The sequence below is a fragment of the Geotrypetes seraphini genome, chromosome 8 (assembly GCF_902459505.1).
Source record: "Geotrypetes seraphini chromosome 8, aGeoSer1.1, whole genome shotgun sequence".
Classification (NCBI taxonomy): Eukaryota; Metazoa; Chordata; class Amphibia; order Gymnophiona; family Dermophiidae; genus Geotrypetes; species Geotrypetes seraphini.
Window position 1 is genome coordinate 141,727,791 of NC_047091.1, and position 22,765 is coordinate 141,750,555.

The 22,765-nt window shown below is 46.9% G+C and overlaps 1 protein-coding gene across 4 annotated transcripts in view; it reads right to left on the reverse strand.

Moving 5' to 3' along the window:
- The window catches only part of LOC117364636 (E1A-binding protein p400-like), a 203,503-nt gene that overhangs the window by 8,247 nt on the left and 172,491 nt on the right, over nucleotides 1-22,765 (reverse strand). For all 4 annotated transcript variants that reach the window (XM_033954039.1, XM_033954040.1, XM_033954038.1 and 1 more), the window contains 10 exons: nucleotides 21,197-21,333; nucleotides 20,665-20,721; nucleotides 20,483-20,561; nucleotides 20,029-20,226; nucleotides 18,202-18,247; nucleotides 17,987-18,087; nucleotides 16,810-17,014; nucleotides 9,955-10,103; nucleotides 5,726-5,926; nucleotides 4,622-4,784 (listed from right to left, as the gene is read on the reverse strand). In XM_033954039.1, the coding sequence (XP_033809930.1) occupies nucleotides 4,622-4,784; nucleotides 5,726-5,926; nucleotides 9,955-10,103; nucleotides 16,810-17,014; nucleotides 17,987-18,087; nucleotides 18,202-18,247; nucleotides 20,029-20,226; nucleotides 20,483-20,561; nucleotides 20,665-20,721; nucleotides 21,197-21,333 (1,336 nt within the window). The remainder of the gene's footprint in view (nucleotides 1-4,621; nucleotides 4,785-5,725; nucleotides 5,927-9,954; nucleotides 10,104-16,809; nucleotides 17,015-17,986; nucleotides 18,088-18,201; nucleotides 18,248-20,028; nucleotides 20,227-20,482; nucleotides 20,562-20,664; nucleotides 20,722-21,196; nucleotides 21,334-22,765) is intronic.

A 22,765-nucleotide genomic window follows, 5' to 3' on the forward strand; every position in this document is an offset into this window, starting at 1 on the left:
TTTCCACCAAGTCTATTCCCTTCAGTACCTTGAATGTTTCAATCATATCCCCTTTCAATCTCCTCTGTCCGAGGGAGAAAAGGCCCGGTTTCTCTAATCTTTCGCTGTACGGCAACTCCTCCAACCCTTTAACCATCTTAGTCACTCTTCTCTGGACCCTTTCGAGTAGTATCGTGTCATTCTTCATGTACGGAGGCCAGTGCTGGATGCAGTACTCCAGGTGAGGGCACACCATGGCCTGGTACAGCAGCATGATAACCTTCTCTGATCTGTTCGTGATCCCCTTATTTATCATTCCTAGCATTCTGTTCGCCCTTTTCGCCGCCACCGCATATTGCGCGGACTGCTTCATCGACTTGTCGATCAGAACTCCCAAGTCTCTTTCCTGGAAGGTCTCTCCAAGCACCGCCCTGGACATCCTGTATTCGTGCATGAGAGTTTTGTTACCAACATACATCACTTTACACTTATTCACATTGAACCTCATCTGCCATGTTGATGCCCATTCCTCGAGCCTGATTATTTCACGTTGCAGATTTTCGCAATCCCCCTGCGTCTTCACTACTCTGAACAACTTCGTATCGTCCGCAAATTTAATCACCTCACTCGTTGTACCTATGTCCAGATCGTTTATAAAGATGTTGAAGAACACGGGTCCAAGCACCGAGCCCTGTGGCACCCCACTGGTGACGCTCTTCTGGAAGGACATTAAAACTCAATCTTGTGATCCACTTGGATGATGTCCAGCACCAATTGGTCTGAGAAAATCTTCTCCATGTGAAATGCTGACAGCCTCCCTCCAATATGTGAAGGCGCAGCCGCCAACTTGGTGTCATTGGGACTTTTTGGAGGGTGAGTTGACATTAGACCCTGAGGGCTGCAGGTGTTTGAGATTTCTGAATCGCTGCCTGGAGCCTTGGAAGGATCTCTGGGCAGAGGAACTCAGGTACTGGTAAAAATGGAACAAAAATTACCTCTACTCCCTCCTGGGGGTCAGCACAGCATATTCTCTGGCAGAGACTTAAGGAAGCAATCTGTTACACTGGCCATAAGGTCATCTAGGACCTTGCAGAAAAGCATCTGAACCTTACAGGAACACTGCCTTAAGAATAAGGTCCTTCAACATGTAGGAGCCGAGAGGCTCAAAAATAGGATGAAAGAACCAGATTGAGATCCCTGTTTGGAACCAATGAACAAACTGGAGGCCGGGGCAATTTTGCCGCTCTCAAGAATCAAATCACATCCGGAGAAGAGGCCAAACGCCGACCATGCAACAGACCACGAAAGAAGCCAAAGCCGCAATCTGAACCCTGAGGGAAGACCAGGCAAGACCCTGCTCCAGGCCATTCTTCAAAAACTCCAAGATGTGAGGCAAAGAGGCACGAAGGCAAAGAGGCAATGCCATGAGCGGACCACTCCTCAAAAAGATGCCAAATATGCACATAAGCCCGAGAAATAAAAAGTCTCCGAGAACCCAAGAGGGATCACCTTATTCAAATATCCTTTCTTACTTAGGCATTCCTTTTCAAAAGCCAAGCCATAAGACAAAAGGGGCCCAGTACTGGAACCAACGCTGTGAGGTCCAGCAACCCTCTGCAACATTTGATTAAATGCCTGCTTCTTCCAAGTTGCCTGACAAGGAGAAGAAAGGAAAAGATCTGGTAAAGGCTGGTAAGACTCGAGAGCAGAGCTGTCCCAAATCACCTCTAGGACCCACTGATCTGATGTGATCTTTGCCCACCCCCAGTAAAACTCCCATCAGGTGCAACGGTGTCAGTAAACAATAAAATCCTTGTCCCAAGAAACTCGTGGACAAAGACAGAGGGGGACTGAACAGGGGCAGACATCGAAGGTAAAGACCCTCCTGAAGAACAAAGATCCCCCAGGGAAGAAGCTGGCAAGTAAGCTTTGTACATGGTAAAATAAAATCAGGGGCAAAAACCCCCGGCGGCAAAGAAGAACTCGCTGCCAAAACAGGAGAAACACCTAGGACCTGCTCCTGTCTCTTTAAAACAGGAGGGAGGTTCCCTGACGCCACAGGCAAAATGGCGGAGCTTTCCGCCACAACCAATGAAAAGCCTACCAAAAAAATCTCCCCCGAAGCCAGTAGTGGCAAAGAGGCCTGAATGTACGCAGCTGCTAAAGCAGAATTGCAGGCAGCAATAGCTGCTGTAGCAATAAGGGAATCCCCAGCACTACTGGTGGTAAGGGAAGCCTTATTTCCCTAATCATCAGAGGCTGGGGAGATCCCTGAGTGGGTAGTAGGGGAAGTCTGGGCTTCCCCACTGCCTACAGCCAACAAGTGATGCACGCACGAAGAGAAACCCTGCTCGTTGGCACCCAAAGCTGACGATGATTCTCCCTTGCAGCGGCAAGAGCACTTCGTGCACATGCCGGCCACATCCACTGTTCGGCGCACACACAATGAGCACTTTTTCTGCTTCTTTAAAGTGCTCACTGGGAACTGTTAAGGAGATAAAACAAAACCGCCGGTTAGCAATAAAAGTCAATTAAAGCTAATTGAAAGCTTCCTACCAGACAGGCTGCTTCTCAACCGGTACTGTTTAGAGAATCTGGGCCATATAAAATTTACCCCATAGTAAATGACAGCTGATAAGGACCTGTTTGATTCATCCAGTCTGCCCTACAAGGCAGCTAGTCTTGTACCTGCCAATCCATGCAGGCTGCATCCATTCATGTCCTGTAAAAAGTGCTAAGGTCATTTTATATTTGCTTAGATTCCATTCTCTTGTTTTGTTTAGGAAAATGGCTCCACAGTTAGAAGTATGAATCCTTTGAATATTGAGCCCAACATTTATTACTCCGAATGGTCACTGTACCGTGCTGCGCAACATGGATAATCCTCTGCAGGCCATCTGATGCAAACTTCACATGAAATGGGGTTAAGGCACCCTGAGGCATCCATCCCTGTCGAGTTTTGTAAAAACTGAAGGGGTTTGAAGCAGATAGAGGTTTTAGAAAGAAAAGAGTGTTTAAAATCCAAGATGGCCGCTGCCAGAAAATCATGGCAAAAACGGCACATGGAGACTTTTTTTTGAACACCTTAAATTACTGAAATAGGGGTTTTGGGGTGGGGGACCTGACCCCTGAAATCCTCAAAAACAAGGTTTTCAGCCCTCCCCCCCTTCCAATTTTCCCATAGTTCTGTGAAAGTGCCTGTCTGTCAGCTTTTCCTGCAGCTGGAAAAGATGGAAAGGACTTTCTATCTCAGAAACTTCAAATAATGTCTCCAAACCAGGAAATCTTCAGGTTGCCAATCGGACTGACTCTATCCGAGACCTCCACCCCCATGGAACTTCCAAGCGCAATGGGAGAGGGACACAATACGCAGCTGGCTCTCCAATACCCCGAGGGTTCTTACTCAGGGCGCCCACAGCCTGTGCTCAAGCCAATGAAAAATTCAGAAGGCGAACTGGCTCCCACTGAAACAGACCCCAAGCCCTGAGGTAGTACACAGCAGGCTGGATCCACAGATCCACCCGAAAGTTTGCCCTGTGAGCTGCAATCTGACTCCTTTGGCAGAGAATCCCCAAATATAGGATTTCAGGGCAGCAAATCCTTAGAAAAAATGAACGTTTACTCGAAAATAAGAAAAACTAAGCAGAGCAGATCAAAACACCTCTGCAGAGTTCACTTGCAAAAAGAAAAACTGAAGGGGGCACTATACTCCACCGACAATGTGGGAGGTGCTGAAAGCTGTATCATACTTCTGCAAAACCTGGTTTGTAGAAATGGATTGATCACCTAATGTACGGACCCCTAAGTAGGTGTAATAGAATATTATGTACAATTTTGTAGACCGCGTCTTGAAAATGATATAAACAGGATGGAGTTGGTCCAGAGGAAGGCTACTAAAACAGTCAGTGGTTTTCATCATAAGGTGTATGGGGACAGATTTAAAGATCTCAATATGTATAATTTGGAGGAAACAAAAAATAGGAACTTTGACTATTTCAGCCTTTGTAAACAAAGCGGTGCTCAGAACCGTGTAACGGCTCTGAGCACTGCTTTGGTTACAAAGGCTGAAATAGTCAAAGTTCCTATTTTTTGTTTTGGTGTTGAGTTCTACACTTTGGGAACTTCAGTATTCTACTTTTACCCAGTAGTTTAGTTGGTAATTTGGAGGAAAGACAGGAGAAGGGAGATATGATAGAAACGTTTAAATACCTAAGTGACATAAATAGGCATGAGGCCAGTCTCTTTCAGCTGAAAGGAAGCTCTGGAATGAGAGGGCATAGGATGAAGTTAAGAGGTGATAGGTTCAGGATTAATCTAAGGAAATATATTTTTACAGAAAGGGTGGTAGATGCATTGAATAGTCTCCCTATAGAGATGAGTTTTAATTCAAAAAACCCTGGGACTGGCACGTGGGATCTCTTAGGGAGAGGAGGAGATAGTGGATGGGCCTTTATCTGGCATCATGTTTCTATGTTTCTATACAAGCTGCAAAAATGGTTGTCACGTGGAAACAGTTCTAAGAAAAGGAAATGTGGGTTTGGTTTTTTTTTTTTAGGTAGGCATTTTGTTAAAAAGTACCTCTTTTTGTACACATTTAGAAATCTGGGCAAAAACACAATTTGGTAAAATCACAAAATGATACCTGCTGCTTTCTGAGGCTGACCAATAGCAACACTGATCCCCGCCACAGTCACTGGGAGGGTCGTGACTCCTGTGGATGATACAACAGCGGCTGGAACTGACACAACAGGGGGCTTTGCCAGTGCAACCTGCGCGGTTTGAGCCGGCTGTCCCTGAGCCTGCAGCTGGGGAGCAAGAAGACAGGTCTTCATAGCTACGCATGCTTGACTCTTCTGACATAGTCTGTCTGAAGAGTAAAACTGCAGCATTACCCCTCACACCTGAACCTGCCAGTTCCCCTAACTGCATAGCTACGATCACTTCAAAATTAATCTTATATTTCTGGGGGTTGGTTGGGGTAGGAAGGGCACCTTTTATCAGTTGTATGCTTCCATGGTGCTTGAAGACAGTTAAGGCCAAATTTTATAAATGGCATTGCTCATCGCAGTTGTCAATCAATGGCTAGGCGCTGTTTATAGAATTCTGCCTAGGTGTACTTAGGCACCACTAGGTGTCCTGGAGATAGGCGCCGGCATATTAGGCCAGGTTTTTACCAGGCCTGATTTACTGATGCCTGACTCGAATGCCTAGTGATGCCTAAGTCCACCATGCCTATTCTCCACCCCTAACCACACCTACTTTTCAGGTATGGATCAATAGGCGTCCGAAGGCAACTTGACTTAAGTATCGCTAGGCACCACATGGAATTCCATGCCTAACTTTTAAATTTAATTTTTTTAAATTAATGATTCAATTAACTTCAATGGCATGGTCAACTACCACACCATTTAAACTAACTGACTTAATTTAAGTTAGGCTCAGATTTTAGTTAGGCACCACAAGTTAGCCTCAATTTTGGCGCTTAGTAGTGCCTAACTATGGCGCAGTTTATAGATTTTAGCTCTTAGTGCTATTGGTTCTCCTTTTTAATACAACACATAATCAGAGGAGCACCAGATGCTAATGTGATTTTTTAAAATGTCAACCTTTTAATTTATTTGAGCGATAAAATAAAACAAGGCTTTTAAAATTATTTTGCTTGTTATAATTGGTAATCCATTTTTGAGTGGTATCTGTTAACACCCTCTCATGTGTTGGCATTCCTTATATTATGCCTTGTGCTTACCAGTCGTGTCACCTGGAGGTTTGCCACTGTAGTACCAGTGAGCACAGCTCCGGGCCTGGTCGCTGTCACTGTTGAAATCTGGGGGGACGGTTGGGCCTGAGCCTGCTGCAATGGCACTGGGGCGTTCTGCTGAGCACCTGGCTGGGCTGCTTGTTGCTGGGGGAGCTGCAGTTTTTGTTTTTGTAGTTTTAGCAGTTGCTCCTGAGAACAAAATATGAAGTATTCAAGTTAAAATTTCTCTTTTGAAGTTGTATGTATCTGTTGTATGCTCTGGCTCTTAGGCTGTTAGTGATATGATTAGAATGATCAGAAATTGCATTTATCCAGAATATCCCACATGAATAGATCCTAAATCACTGTACATTGCAGGTTTATCCACTTATCTTTATGTTTTTATTTTCAGTAGTGCTAGCCCTCTAAATAGGAACAATAAATATTTGATTAGGCAGGCCACTGAAACTAACAGGTACCTAGATAAACTGACCATTTATCTTTAGAACTTCGGTTTATGCAGCCAGACTGAACTGGGGTTTATCTGAATAGCTCTTAATATCAGCACTATTCAGCTAGACTTCAACTTCATCCCCAGCACGTCTCTCCTCCTATTATAACCAGTTCCTGGTCAATATTCCACAGGCAGCAGGCAGAATTTTATTGGACCATATTATTTGGTGTCAGCACCTATACGGATACTGAAACTGAGTATCAGGACTCTGTGTGGGCTCTGGCCACACCCAGAATGCAGATGATCAGGTAAAATATTCAGACTGCTGTTTGGTTATCTAATCAGGTAACTGGCTGAATACTGGGTGCCCGTTTAAGCTCTCCCCCCCCCCCACCACAGACTACTGGCACTCTCCTGAATGCATCACTCACATGATCTTTCATGACCACCCCTCACAAGTGGGAGACCCTCCATTCCAACCACAAGCAGGCTTTAACCTGGATCCATTCCCAATATATAGAGTATAACGGCAGAAAAGGGCTGACGGCCCAACAAGTCTGCCCACTCAAAGAACCCTCCCCCTAAAAGAACCCTACCCCTAAAAGAACCCTCCCCTAAGCATTTCCCCGGAGTGAACCCACATGTTTATCCCATCGTCTCTTGAAGTCGAGCTGGCTTCAACTACCTGACGTGGAAGACCATTCCATTGATCAACCACCCTTTCAGTGAAGAAGTACTTCCTGATGTCGCCATGAAGTCTCCCATCCTTGAGTTTGAGCGGATGCCCTCTTGTTGCCGTGGGATTTGTAAGGAAAAAGATATCATCCTCCACCTCAGCACGGCCTGTAAGATATTTGAACGTCTCTATCATGTCTCCTCTCTCTCTGCGTTCCTCGAGAGAATATAACTGCAGCCTGCTTAGACATTCTTCATATGGGATATCCTTGAGTTTTGAGACCATCTTAGTAGCCATTCGCTGAACCGATTCCATTCTCTTCACATCCTTTTGATAATGTGGCCTCCAATACTGAACACAGTACTCCAGATGAGGTCTCACCATGGACCTGTACAACGGCATTATAACTTCAGGCTTTCGGCTAACAAAACTTCTTCGGATGCAACCCAGCATCTGTCTAGCCTTGGTTGAAGCTTTCTCAACCTGATTGGTAGTCTTCATATCTTCACTAATGATTACACCCAGGTCCCATTCTGCGACAGCTCTTGTTAAGTTTTCATCATTCAGGGTGTATGTTTTGCAGGGATTACCACTACCAAGGTGCATAACCTTACACTTTTTGGCGTTAAAACTCAGTTGCCAAGTATTTGAACATTTTTCCAGTAAAAGTAGGTCCTGCCTCATAGTGTCGGGCACGGTTGCGCTGTCCACTACGTTGCATAGCTTAGCGTCATCGGCAAATAATGTAATCTTACCTCAAAGTCCTTGGGGCAGGTCTTGTACAAAGATATTAAATAGTATCGGACCCAAGACCAAGCCCTGCGGCACTCCACTGGTCACTTCCGACGTTTCTGAGGGAGTACCATTTACCACCACCCTCTGAAGTCTACCACTGAGCCAGTCTCTAACCCATGTGGTCAATGTTTCTCCTAGTCCCATTGTATTCATTTTGTTCAATAACCTACGGTGTGAGACACTATCAAAGGCTTTACTGAAGTCTAAATACACTATATCCAGGTACTCTCCCCTATCTAGTTGTTTCGTTACCCAGTCAAAGAAGCTTATCAGATTGGATTGACAAGACCTTTCCTTCGTAAATCCATGCTGGTGGGGATCCCTCAGCCTCTCATCATCCAGAATCATATCCAATCTGTTTTTAATTAACGTCTCAATAAGTTTACACGCTATTGATGTGAGACTAACAGATCTGTAATTTTCAGCCTCTGACCTGCATCCCTTTTTGTGGAGCAGAATGACATTAGCAATTTTCCAGTCCAAGGGGACTTTTCCCTTGTTTAGGGAAAGATTGAAAAGCACAGCTAATGGCTCTGCCAGGACATCTCTCAATACCCGATGTACCCTGGGGTGTAGATTATCCGGTCCCATGGCTTTGTTCACTTTTAGCCTCGATAGCTCATGGTAGACGCTGCTCATGGTAAATTTAAAATCCCGGAATGGGTCCTCCGAGCACTCCCTTGTCTGCATCTTCGGTCCGGATCCCGGTGCCTCACAGGTAAAGACCGAGCAGAAGTAGCCATTGAGTAGTTCGGCTTTATCCAAGTCCGAGTCTACATAGTTACCGTCAGGTTTCCTGAGGCGCACAATCCCGTCAGTGGTTTTTTTTTTCTGTCGCTAACATACCTGAAAAATGATTTATCCCCTTTTTTAACATGCCTAGCTATATTTTCTTCCATTCATTACTGGGACAAGAGCGATGCCTACTACCTCCTGCCCATCACAGGTCCTCCAGCAAAATGGCTGAATAGTGGCAGCTGGTCACGTGAGTGCAATTTAAGTTGACAGGAGCATCTCCTGCCCACTAAAATTGCTTTAAATATCAGGCCCTATATTTCTCTAGGCAGAACTTATTAAAGCTGTGGAGGGCAAGGAGGAGGGGAATTAAAAAGACATGGATTATCCCAGTAACTTTTGATGTAACCTGGACTCTTCTTATAGGTTAACTGCCTTTTTTATTTCTTTTTTTACTTGAAAGTAGCAAGTTCCAAAAGTTATGCATTTAGGAGAAGGTCGGCCATGAGCCATTTTGGTATGTGAAGCCAAAATTTATGTGGATAGCATCACTGTTAATGCTCTCCAAATAACTTAATCCAATTAGTAGGATTGCACAAATACAGTAGCTGAATATCAATTTGCTGAATATCAGGCCTCAGGAAATACTGGCAGAAAAGGATAATTGTATTCACCTAATCTGCTCATTTGTATGTACCTACTATGCTCACAGACCTTACTCAATCTCCCCTACCCCTTTCTTTCTGTATTTGTTTCAAACATACCTGAATTCTGTCATTGTTTTAATTTCTACAACCTCCTCTGGAAGTCTGTTCCAAAAGTCCACTACCATCTCAGTGTAGGTCAGTCTCTCTAAGACCCCTCATCTATGAGCACTTCATTCTATAAAAGATGTTACCTTTTGGATCCTATTAGATATTCACACATGTATTTTTCCATTTCCCTTGTTTCTTATAAACAGTGCATCTCTAGCTTTCTGTTTGCAAGAAAGTATGTTTCAAAAAGGACCAGAAGTTAAAATCAATAGCTCAAATAGCTAGTTTGTGAGCTGAATGAAACTCTGAGTGAGGTCATTACAGGTGTCATTAGAAGCTTCAGAGGTCATTAGAAGCTTCAGAGAAGATACTCATGTGTAGGAAACTTGAGTTTAATAATAATAATAATAATAACTTTATTCTTATATACCGCCAACAATCTTGCGACTTCTAGGCGGTTTACAATAAAGAGAAGTGGTTTACAATAAAGAGAAACTGTAAATACAATAAAGAGAAACTGTACATACAGCGAATTAACGGGTATAGCATTGTACATCTGGTAATTCCAACATTAATAATATTAACAACAGTTTGTGTGCTGCAAGACCAGGAAGTGCCATGCTGCCAACAAAAAATTTAGAAATATTCCATGAATTGAATGGTGTGTTCATGGCTAGTGATTAGGGTTGGGGTTTACAATTTACAGGGTTGGGTATGTGGTGGTATTATGAGGGGGGCTGATGTTCTGGTTCGCTACCTAGGTACTTCAAGAACAGGTAGGTTTTTAGGTGTTTCCTGAATTCACCATAGTTGTTTACATCACCTGGGATATTTTTCCAACAGTCTTTATTTGGGTTGGAGACTGGGCCTGTATCTGTGATACTGGCACCTGTGTGGCCTGCTGCTGCCGAAGCAGCTGGAAGTGGGCTGGTGTGATTGTTTTCCCAGAAAGCTGAACGCCTGTTGTCATAGCTGTAAAAGAAACACAAAGAGTCTATCACCACACTGCAAAAGAACAAAAGAATGCTAGCACAAGCTGTTAATAAATGATCTCCTAAGCAATTAACCGACTCAGCAGGTATTATCAGAAAGAAGAAAGTGTCTCGCATTCATTATATTTTGTAAATAATCTAAAAGGAGTTTCAGAGGCTTCATTATGTATTAATAATAATAACTTTATTTTTTATTTTTTTTTAAATTCTTTATTCATTTTAAAACTTTCACCAAGTATACAAATATTCATAATAAACACAATTAGACTGAGCACTTGAACATCTTATCATTTTAACTTATAAGTAGAAATGTAACCCTCACCCCACCCTCCCTCAAATCCCTCTATTCATTATAAGATCATATATTTTAAACCCTCCCCCCACTCAAAACTAAATTAATAACTTTATTTTTATATACCGCCATACCACAAACAGTTCTAAGCAGTTTACAAGGGAAGAGACTGTATACAGACAGCGACATTACAGCGAACTTTCAAATTTACATTGGCTTGTTAAGTTTAGTCAGGTTTATCTGGAAGTATATCGAAAGTATATCAGGTTGAGGTGGGGTCAGAGAAATTTGAGATGAAGCCGGTTGAACATTTGTACTTTATTGATTTTTATAATATTAGATATGTTTCTGTTGCTTTTGTACATTGAATATATATATTGTGCTGAATGGTTTGTAGTCATTTAATTAAAAAAAATATTTGATTCTATTTATTAGAATTTCTTTAGCACTCTCCAGACCAGTAGAGGTTAACTTTACGAATGGGTATATATCTAATCATGACCAGCAGGTGGAGACTGAAAACAAAACTTTGGGACAGTATATCCTAGCCCCTCCTCTCTATTTCCCTCAGTCTTCTTTCAGTCTCCAGCAGGTGTGAGTGATCTGTGCCCATCTCCCTTGGTAGGGCTGTTGGAATTTGTTTAGGGGTTTATTGTCCCTGTTTTTGGCCGGACGGAGCTTGGTCGGGCCCTGTTTGGGGGTTCGTCCGACCTCGGGGGTGTCAAACCCGGCGGGTCACGAGCGGGGTCCCTCCCCCCACTTCCTCCACCTCCCCACATTTTTTTAGAGGAGCCTCAGCAGTAAGCCTTGCCCCCTAAGTCAAGCAAGGCATATTGCTTCGAGAGCCTGTGGAGTCTGTTCTGTAAAAAAAAAAAAAAAAAAAAAAAAAATCCTGAGGTAGTGCTGGTCTGAAGGGTTGTTTCCCTTTAAGAAAACTGTATTTTACTGTATTTTTTCATGTAACCGGCACTTTTTTTATAGCTAGGTCGCGTATGGAGCAATTGTGCCCTTCTCCGGGGGAGTAGGACACATTTGAGTCCAGCCGCGAGGCACTCGCGGCCGGCCTGAACTCGGCGGTTTGGGTCGGTGAGGTGGTGGAGCTCCGTCGGCAGCGGCTGCAGGCGCCCAGAGCTCCCCGCCGATGGTGCCTCGCGAGTCGGCAGGGAACGGTGGGGAAGCCCGGTCTTCTCCGTCCGCCCACGGAGGGATTCCCCAAACCGCCGACGGTCGGGTTTTAGAGGATTCCCTCTCAGCTGATTTTTTGACAGCTGATGCCGGCTTGCCTGCTTTAGCGGCTGAGACTATTCAGGTTTCTCAGCCGCTTCAGGCTATGGAGGGAGCTTTTTTGGCGGGAAAACCGCCATCTTCTCTGTCTGGCCCCTCCATTTTGTCTTCCACCTCAGGTGACCTTCCCCCTGTTTTGACTATGCAGGGGCAAGGTTCTGCTGGGTCCCCTGCTGTGGCAGGGAGTCCCTTGGGACCCTCGGGGGGTTTTTTCTCCTGAATTTTTCTTTTCTTTATGCAGAGCCTATTTTCAGGCGGCTGGGGGTCCCGGTTGCGCCCCGGGGGTTTCGGGGGGTGGGTTTTCCTCCGCGCTCCCTGCGGCTTTGCCTCTCTCGTCTGGCGTGACGTCCCCTCCGCCGCCTCCCTTGTCCAAGCGTCCGCGGGTGTCGTGGGATGAGAATTTGTGGTCGGAGGAACGGGTCGGTCTGGAGGAGGACCTGGACCCTTCTGAGGAGTTCCAGGACTCTCTGGAGGGGACGGAAGCTGGCGGCGGGTTGTCGGATTTCCCGTTCTCCAGTGACGAGGCGTCCGTGGTGCGCCTTTTTCAGAAAGATGAGCTGCCTGACCTTATTCAGCAGGTTTCTTCGGTTTTGCGTTTTGAGGACGCGCCGCCGGAGACTCCGCGTGTGGGGGACCCCCTGTTACGGGGGATCCGTTCCGTTTCCCGCTCTTTTCCTATGCATCAGGATATTCGGGATATTATTCTGGAGCAGTGTAAAACGCCGGAGACGCCATTTCGGCTGGCGCGCAGCATGGCTCGCCTGTATCCCATTCCTGAAGGGGATCGGGCTACGTTAGCTTCGCCAGTCGTGGATACGGTGGTCTCGGCAATTTCCAAACGGCATACCGTGCCTGTTGAGGGCGGTTCTGCCTTGCGGGACTCTGAGGAGCGCAAATTGGAGAGCATCCTTAAGCAAAATTTTCAGGTCTCTGCCTTTGGGGTCCAGGCGGCTATTTGTGGGGGACTGGTCGCCCGCGCCGTGTTTCGGTGGGCGGAGCGGGTCTTGGATCGAGAGTCTGACGACTGGTCTCTGGTGGATCAGGAGGTAGCGAAGATTGAGATGGCGGCCTCATTCCTCTCAGATGCTCTATAGGACTTGGTGCGGATCTCGGCTAAGTCTATGGCTTTTGGCGTGGCCGCAAGGCGTGTGTTGTGGCTGCGCGCTTGGGCGGCGGATGCTGCGTCCAAAGCTAAGCTTACTAAATTTCCCTTTCGGGGGTCGTTTTTGTTTGGAGAGGACTTGGATAAGTTGATTCAGACTCTGTCGGACTCGAAAGTTCCCCGTCTGCCGGAGGACCGTGCCCGCCCGGCGTCTCGGGGGGGTGCGGCCCGGGGGCGTTTGCGGGATTTTCGCAAGTATCGCCCTGGGCGTGGGGCTGCTTCTTTCCAGTCTCCGGGATTTTCCCGGGGTCGGTTCTTCCAGCGCATGCAGCCCTTTCGGGGGGCCCGTCGGGGGGCAGGGAATCCCTCCGCCGGTTCCCCCGCTTCCCGTCCTGCACAATGACGCCTTGCCGGCGCCCCCTTTGGTTCCGGTGGGGGCTCGGCTGCGCGAATTTTTCCCCAAATGGGCCGAGATCACGTCCGATCAGTGGGTCCTGGAGGTGGTGCGGGACGGTTATGCCCTGGAGTTCGCCCGCTCTCTGCCGGATTTTTTTTTCCTCGCTTCTCCATGTCAGACTCCGGGGAAGACGCAGGCTTTTCGCCAGACCCTTCAGCGCTTGCTAGATCTCAGGGCAGTTGTTCCGGTGCCCTCTCCAGAGTGGGGCACGGGCAGGTACTCCATTTACTTTGTGGTGCCCAAGAAGGAGGGGACTTTTCGGCCCATCCTCGATTTGAAAGGGGTCAACAGGGCTCTCAAGATTCCCTCTTTCCGTATGGAAACTCTGCGGTCGGTCATTCTGGCGGTTCAGCCGGGGGAGTTTCTCACTTCTCTCGATCTGACGGAGGCCTACTTGCATGTTCCCATTCGGGCCTCTCATCAGCGTTTCCTGCACTTTGCGATCTTGGGTCGGCACTATCAATTCTGTGCGCTTCCCTTTGGGCTGGCCACGGCTCCTCGGACGTTCACCAAGGTGATGGTGGTCGTCGCGGCAGCCTTGCGGTCGGAGGGCATCCTGGTACACCCCTACCTGGACGACTGGTTAATTCGGGCAAAGTCGTTGCAGGAAAGCTCCCGGGTTACTGCTCGGGTGGTGGAGTTTCTCCGGTCGCTGGGCTGGGTGGTCAACCTTTCCAAGAGTCGGTTGGTCCCGGCTCAGCGTCTGGAGTACCTAGGGGTGCTGTTCGACACCTCCTTGGGGAAGGTCTTCCTCCCAGAGGGCCGGGTGAGCAAATTGCAATCTCAGATTCGCCTGCTTTTGGCGTCCCGGTGTCCTTGGGCGCGAGATTTCCTCCAGGTCTTGGGGTCGATGGCGGCGTCCCTGGACGTGGTGAGGTGGGCGCGGGCCCACATGCGTCCTCTCCAGTATGCTCTGCTCCGGAGGTGGTCTCCCCAGAGGCACGGGATGGATGTTCCGGTTCCCCTGCAAGGCTTGGCGCGCTGCAGTCTGCGTTGGTGGCTCCAGACCCCTCACCTGGTTCAGGGGGTGGGTCTGGATCTCCCGCAGTGGATGGTGCTCCTGACGGATGCGAGTCTCCTGGGTTGGGGGGCTCAGTGTTTGGGTCACTCAGCTCAGGGCACCTGGTCCGCGGAGGAGGCCGCCTGGTCGATCAACGTGTTGGAGACCAGAGCGGTCCGTCTGGCGCTGTTGGCTTCCACTCCCTGTTGCTGGGCAAGTCGGTCAGAGTGCTGTCGGACTATGCCATGGCGGTGGCTTATGTCAATCGTCAGGGGGGCACCAAGAGCACTCAGGTGGCGCAGGAGGCGGCTCTGCTCATGGTTTGGGCGGAGTCCCATCTGCTGGACCTCTCGGCCTCTCATATAGCCGGAGTAGAAAATGTTCAGGCAGACTTCCTCAGTCGTCACTTCCTAGATCCAGGAGAGTGGTGTCTCGGCGCCGAGGCGTTTCAGTTGATAGTGCAGGCTTGGGGGCAGCCCCTGATGGACCTGATGGCCACGGGTGGCAACGCCAAAGTGCCCCGCTTCTTCAGTCGTCGAAGGGACGGTCTGGCCGAGGGTCTGGATGCTCTGGTCCAGCAGTGGCCAACGGAGGGGCTGTTGTATGTGTTCCCTCCTTGGCCGCTGGTGGGCAGAGTGCTTCTTCGCATTGTTCACCATCCGGGTTTGGTGGTGCTGGTGGCGCCGGATTGGCCTCGCCGTCCGTGGTATGCGGATCTGGTGAGGCACCTGGTAGCGGATCCTCTTCCTCTGCCTCTCTCGGACGACCTTCTGATGCAGGGTCCCATTCCCATGTTCGACCCGTCTCCCTTCTGTCTTACGGCGTGGCTCTTGAAAGGGGTCGCCTTAGCAAGAAGGGATATTCAGACAAGGTGATCTCTACTCTGTTGGGGTCCCGGAGGCTTTCTACCTCTCGGGCTTATGTGCGGGTTTGGCGTCTCTTTGAGGAATGGTGTCGGGCGCGGGGAGTGACCTCTTTTCGCGCTTCTCTGCCTCACATTCTAGAGTTCTTGCAGGATGGCCTGGATAGAGGCCTGGCTTGGTCTTCTCTCCGGGTTCATCTTGCGGCCCTGTCGGCCTTTCGAGGGTTGGTGTCAGGTCAGCGTTTTATCGGCTCTTCCTGATGTGATTCGGTTTTTGCGGGCGGCCAAGTTGCTTAGGCCTCCCCTACGGCCCTCGGTTCCCTCTTGGGATCTTTATCTGGTTCTCTCTGTTTTGGTGCGTCCGCCTTTCGAGCCCTTGGACGTCTGTTCTTTGAAGGACCTTACTTTGAAGGCGGTCTTTTTGGTGGCCATTACTTCTGCTAGGCGTGTTTCTGAGATGCAGGCTTTCTCTTGTAGGGCTCCCTTCTTGGAGTTTTCTAGGGAGCGGGTCGTCTTGCGGCCTGTTCCTTCCTTTCTGCCGAAGGTTGTTTCTCCTTTTCATGTCAATCAATCGGTGGTTCTCCCGGTCTTGGGTGGTCGGGAGGGCTCTTCTGAGCAACGGCAGCTGCGCAAGTTGGATGTCGGTCGGGTCCTTCGCTCTTATGTGCAGCGGACCCAGGAATTCCGGAAGTCCGATCATCTCTTTGTCCTCCTGGCGGGTCCTCGTCGGGGAGCTGGCGCTTCTAAGGCTATTATTGCGCGCTGGATCAAGGAGACGATTGCTTCCGCTTATCTTCTGAAACAGCAGCCTATTCCGGAGTTTCTCAAGGCTCATTCCACTCGGGGTCAGGCGGCTTCTTGGGCTGAGTCGTCGCTCGTGCCTCCAGTGGATATTTGTAAGGCTGCGGTTTGGTCCTCCTTACATTCCTTTGTTCGTCATTATCGGGTTGATGTGCAGGCGCGTCGGGACGCGGTGTTCGGTGAGCGTGTACTGGTATCGGCCCTTCGGGGGTCCCGCCCGTGAGAGGGACTGCTTTGGTACGTCCCATTCGTAAAGTTAACCTCTACTGGTCTGGAGAGTGCTAAAGAAGGAGAAATTAGGTTCTTACCTGCTAATTTACTTTCTTTTAGCTTCTCCAGACCAGTAGAGGTCCCCACCCTGTCTGTTGTTGTTGTTGTTGGGGCTGTTGCGCGTGCAGTTTTTGGTTTTTGCTGCGGGTTCTAGTATTTTTCTAGGGCCGGGGAGAATTGAAGAACAGCGGCTGTGGCTCGGCTGGCTTAGCTGGCGAGCTGTGGGGACATTCTTCCTTCGGGAATTTCTCCTCTGCATTTTCCAACAGCATTTTGGGTATGTTATTTGTTACTCCTTTCGGAGTATTGTTTTTTCTCTCTGTTTTTTTCCAGTTCTTGGTTCTGCTTGGCTATTCGGCAGACTGAGGGAAATAGAGAGGAGGGGCTAGGATATACTGTCCCAAAGTTTTGTTTTCAGTCTCCACCTGCTGGTCATGATTAGATATATACCCATTCGTAAAGTTAACCTCTACTGGTCTGGAGAAGCTAAAAGAAAGTAAATTAGCAGGTAAGAACCTAATTTCTCCTTATTTACTGCTTTTTAGAACAAATTCACGCAAGGCAGTGTACAAGTATACAAATTAAATAATAAAGGCAGGAAAAAGAGGAAACCCTTACCTGGTGCTCCCTGAGTGGCCAAGGAGCGAGACTGGGCCTGGGTCGATGTCAAGCTGGTGGATACGACTGCTGATGCTGTTACAGGAGTTACGGCCCGCACCCCTTGATTGGTTCCTATGGTTACCACTTCTGTTGGAGCAGCTGATACTGCAACTGTTCGCTGCTGGGTATGGACTACCTGAGCAGAAGCACCACTACCTGTAGTCTAAATCATTCCCCCCCAAAAGAACCATTAGGATAGGTAGTAAACTGCAAGCCAGTAATTAATGTACTAAAAAAACCCACTTAAATATATGGGGATAAATATTCAGCTAGTGGCGGACAGTGTTTTTTGGCTGCCACCAGTGTTATATCCAGATATTTAGTGCTGACCAATATCTTGGCTCTGGCACTGGTTTGTGAGGCCTTATCTGGTTAAATGTAATATTCAGCACTTAACTGCTTATCTGAATTTGGACAAATATAGGCCTGTATTTTATGTGGTCAGATTTGTTTGGTTAAGTTAGGCAGTTAAGTGTGGAATATTGGCACTTAACCACTCTAAGTGCTGTCTCTGCCCCCAACCACCCCAAAATCATCAGTTATGGCTTTAATGATTACTGTTGGTATTTAGCAGCACTAGCTGGTTAAGCACTGTGTGGATAGTCCTGTTCATCAATTTAACCAGCCAGTAGCCTCTTCAGTCCAGTTAAATCACTCTGAATATTGACACCAGAGTAAATAGATCAATATAAAGGAAACAAAGGATTTAGGCTGGGGGAAAGGGAGGAGGTTAAGAGATAAAAATGGGAAAGATTGGGTAGGGGGAAACCTGTCAAGCCGGAATGCTTAAGTATATTGACTATTAGTTGTAGAATCTGAGGAAAGAGACATTTTACACAGAATCAGAGATTAACACTTCCTTTCAAAACCTAAGTGTGGTGGAGTGGCCTAGTGGTTACAGCTACTGTCTCAGCACCCTGAGGTTGCGGGTTTGATTCCAGCACAGCTCCTTGTGATCCTGAGTAAGTCACTTAACCCTCCATTGCTCCAGGTACCATAGTTAGATTTTGAGCCCACCGGGACAGATAGAGAAAATACAAAGTACCTGATTACTATTCAATGTAAACCTCTTACGAGATATAAAAATAAATAAATGTAAAAAGTACTTAAGATGCCTTGTCATTTATTAACTCACAGCGAGGGTAACTGGTGATGCCAGGCGCTTATTGACAGGCTGAAAGGTAGCAGAAGGCACTCCTGCAACTGTGTTTACAATAACATTCCCGCTCACTGTCGCTAAAATGCAAAGAAAAGGCAGGTGCTAGGAATCCTCCAAGACTATGTTGTATATCGCCAATGAAAATTAAATGTACATTCAGTCAAGCTTCAGAAATTTGCATTATTTCTTACCAGTTTGTATGCTTGTCCCAGCGACAGTAGTCTTTATGTTACTGGCCTGTTTAAGAAACAAAATTTGTCATCTTATTTTGCGCTGGTTTCTGCTGTAATTTTTCTCTACTTGATGCTAGTACAATTTCCAGTGGACACCACTTCATAATCTCTTTCAAGGGAGTTACTAATCTTTATCATTCTCTTGATGGAGTGGAGGGCTAGCCTGAGAATCAGGGGAGCTGGGTTTCATTTTCACTGCAGATCCTTGTGACTGGGCAAGTCGCTTAATCCTCCACTGCTCCAAGTACAAAATAAGTACAATATATAATATATACATCATAAGAACATAAGAAATGCCTCCACTGGGTCAGACCAGAGGTCCATCGTGCCCAGCAGTCCGCCCACGCGGTGGCCCAACAGGTCTAGGACCTGTGCAGTAGCCCTCTATCTATACCCCTCTATCCCTTTTTCCAGTAGGAAATTGTCCAATCCTTTCTTGAACCCCTGCACCGTACTCTGCCCTATTACGCCCTCTGGAAGCGCATTCCAGATGTCCACATCACTTTGATTGTCATCACATCCCCTTTCCCTACACACTCAGTTCCTGAAATCCCCACCTAGAAAAATGAAGATGTACTAAAATATGAAACAGAAATGTCCACTTGGTGGAAGTGGGGAACAGTATTCAGCAAGAATCTTAGGGTCAACAGCTCAAGTTTCAATTCATTTACTATCCTGCCTATTAGAAGCCCTTCTAGGTGGTTTACAATCTTAATATAAAACAATAAGAACAAAACAACTGTGCAATAAATAAAGGAACACAGGGGAAGAACTACAATAAAAATTTTAAAGTGTGGAGGGGGGTAATACACCACCAGTCAAGTATAGAATTCAATTTAAAATTGAATGTATGGTTCACAGGGCTATATATGAAAAAAGGTCGACTGGGCTATCTTCAGCCATCCAAGTTTCACGCTCCTTCTATAAAACTAAGGAATGACTTGATGCTATAAATTACCTCTTCACATCAAGTTTGGAGGAAATCACTCTTCGGATCCACCTTCAAGTTTCAAGGCCCCAAAATTTGGAACTGCCTCCATACCTGCTTATGTCAGACCGCCTCCTATCTTCAATTTAGGAAGGTGCTAAAAACGCATCTGCTTTCATTATATTCTTGCTATGATTCATAATGTCTATGTTGCTAACTTTATTAATCTTATGTAAGCCCAATGATTCCCAGTTGACATTTGCGGGGTATAAAAAACAATATGGTATGGTAATACAGTAGGAAAGTGCTACTTGTGTTTAGCAAAGCTGTATCCATCTTAATACAATCCATTGATCAAATAATTTTAGGAATCTGCATCGTGAAAGAGAAAAGCTTTTAAATTGGTTTTAAAAACATCCAAAGAGGTATGTAATGGTAAATCAGGGATCTCAAAGTCCCTCCTTGAGGGCCGCAATCCAGTCGGGTTTTCAGGATTTCCCCAATGAATATGCATTGAAAGCAGTGCATGCACATAGAAAACCTGACTGGATTGCAGCCCTCGAGGAGGGACTTTGAGATGACGTAAATGGACTGGGAGTGAGTTCCAAAGAGTGGGGCCACTAACTGCAAAAGTAGATTGTCGAACATGTTCAGGGACTACTAATCACTTATGTTCCGCTGAACATAAAGTTCTTTGCGGATCATATGGTGTGAAATGACGCAATAAATAAATTGGTTCATTTGTTTATAATACCTTAAAGACCAATCTTAGAGCCACTAGCTCCTTTTCCCTCCACAGACTTGGAAGAGAGAGACAATCCCAAAAGCAGCGGATAATAGACTTAGTGGGTTCTCACCAACACAGTTGCACTGGCTAAAGTCGGAACTGTGGTTTGCACCACAGCCTGTGGCTGCTGAACTGTCTGGGATTGTGCTTGTGCCTGAGACTGGGCAGATTGTTGCACGGACGGCTGGAGAGTTTGCTGCTGTCCGTTTGACTGTTGATGTGGTTGGGAGCTTGCTTGTTGCTGTGCCCTGTGATGCTCTACCAAAGCCTTAAAAACAAAGAAAGTTAGCTTTCTAAACAGCCTGCACTTACTAGCTTCAATGAAACAATCCCAGCTGTTCAGGGAATTCTGACTTTTACAGAATTTTGTGACATTTAGGGAAGCTGGGGAAAAGAAATAAAAAGCTCTCTTGGTAGGGATGTACAAAGGCCACATTATTTATTCACCACGGCTTTTGTTCAAAAAGTACAATATATTCCTCAAAAGACGTTGTCTTATCCTTGAATGAAGGCCTTGGCCTTACCTTCTTCTCCTTTGCAATGCGCTCCGCACGGAGGGATGCCACCTGGATTGGAGGTAGTGGTTTGTCATAGCTGATGCCACTGGAGTAGAACAAAAGGGGGGAATAAAGATCAGAGGAAAAAATGCATTTAAAGACTTGCAGAGTATTATGCAATTTTTTTTTGCTGTCTCCTGTCAGCTCACCTTTCAGCCAGCACAGAGGCATGCTTTGGATTCTTCTGAAAAGGATTCATGCCAAGTCTGAAACAAAAATTAATCAAAGGTATTGGGGCTCTTTGAACTTGATCAAATTGCACAAAGGTTTACCTCATCTCATGTTAAATAACTTCAGAGATCATAGAAAAGTGACATGACCCCTGCCTCCTTGGCCACAGAGGAGATGATCACAGTGAACGCTAGAAGACAGCAGAACTGGTGGGCATTCTGTCCATTTATGATGCAGAGAAAGAGCCTGTGCAGTATATTCTCCTAATCGGAATTGTGAGCCTCAAGACAGATATACATGTGATTATCTGAATTTCTCAAGAACTTAGGGCTCCTTTTACAAAGGTACGCTAGTGGTTTTAGCACGAGCTAGCCGCTACCGCCTCCTTTTTAAGCAGGCGGTAGTTTTTCAGCTAGCGCGCGCTAATCTTGTGCGTGCGCTAAAAACGCTAGCGCATTTTCGTAAAAGGAGCCTTAAATACAGATCTCTAGTGCTGTTTCCTGAACTTACAGGGGCTTGATTGGTGGGCTCCTCTTCCCAGCAATTCCTTTCATTATTTCAAAGCGATTGGTGTAAAGCTGGGTGTGTACTGTACCCTCATCTTGGGCGTAGATCTGATTTGTACGAAGGGGGCGACTGTTCTTTATCTAAGACAGGAGACCAAAAAGATTTAAGTTTGTCCAGTAATGCAGATTACTAGAGTGCTGTCTCTAATGCACTTTAAATACATTTCATGTACCTTCCCCAAGGCATGAAACAGTTGACTCATTTTAAATAATTTTTTAATACAGTTCTCAGACTGTGGTACATTCACAATATGGCCTTACAATAAGATCATCAGCATCGGAAATTATTTTGGACCAGAAATTACATTTTCCTCTTTGTAGACTACAATACTGCCTAAAATATGTGCAGAAAACAACTTCTTTTTTGGTTACATATATTTACTTTTACATTCCAATGTATTGATCCTGTATGAGCATCCAACGCAGCTTACATCATATTTTAACAGAATGCATAGTTACAAAAATTAAATACAACATATTAAAAATACAATTTATAAATATGCCATATATACTTAAATATAGGACGAGATTTTTGGGTCAAAAAAAATGGCCCAAAAATGGGACTCTCATCTTATATTCGGATCATCACCCGACCTCCTCCCCAACTTGATGCAGGCCTCTGATAGACCGGGACAGGAGAGATCCCTCCCGTCTCCTGTCCTGGCCAACACAAATAATTTTTAACCTCCTCTCCCTGTGTACCTTTTCAGTTATCCCTGGTGGTCCAGCAGTGTATGGGCAGGACCGTGCTCCTGCCCTGTGCACCTCATTCCGAGCTTGACGCGCACAGGCACGAGCTTCTGGAGCTCTCGCGTGACCCTGCGCCGCTAGATGAATGGCTGCTGCCAGTTCTCACAAGACTCGCGGGACTTGGCAGCAGCCATTCAGCTAGCGGCGAAGGGCCGCGTGGGAGCTCCAGAAGCTCGCTCCTGCATGCCTGTGCGCCGCGAGCCCCGATTGGTGAGCCCCGAGCCCAGAAGGAGGTGCGCAGGGCAGGAGCGCGGTCCTGCCCATACACCACTGGACCACCAGGGATAACTGAAAAGGTATGTAAAGGGGGGGTAACAGAAAAGATATGTGGGGGAAGGTAAAAAAAATTATTTGAATCGGTCGGGCCAGGAGACAGGAGGGATCTCTCCTGTCCTGACCTACCACTAGACCACCAGAGTTGGAAAATGAGGTGGGACAGGGTGCAGAGCCTAGAAGGGAGGGGGGACAAGGTGCAGTGTAGAGCCTGGCAAGTAGTGAGGGGGGCTGGCTGCATAGCCTGGTAGGGAAGGAGGCTAGGTGCAGAGCTCTGCAGGGCAGGGAGGGAGGGAAGGGGGTTGGGTGCAGAGCCTAGTAGGGAAGGGTGCTGAGTGCAGAGCCTTGCAGGGCAGGGAGGGAACGGGGATGGGTGCAGAATCTGGCAGGGAGCGGGGCTGAGTGTAGAGACTGGCAGGGGAGAGCACTTAAATATTAAGCCCCCGTCTTATATTCGAGTCAACCATTTTTCCTCCTTTTTAGGGGAAAA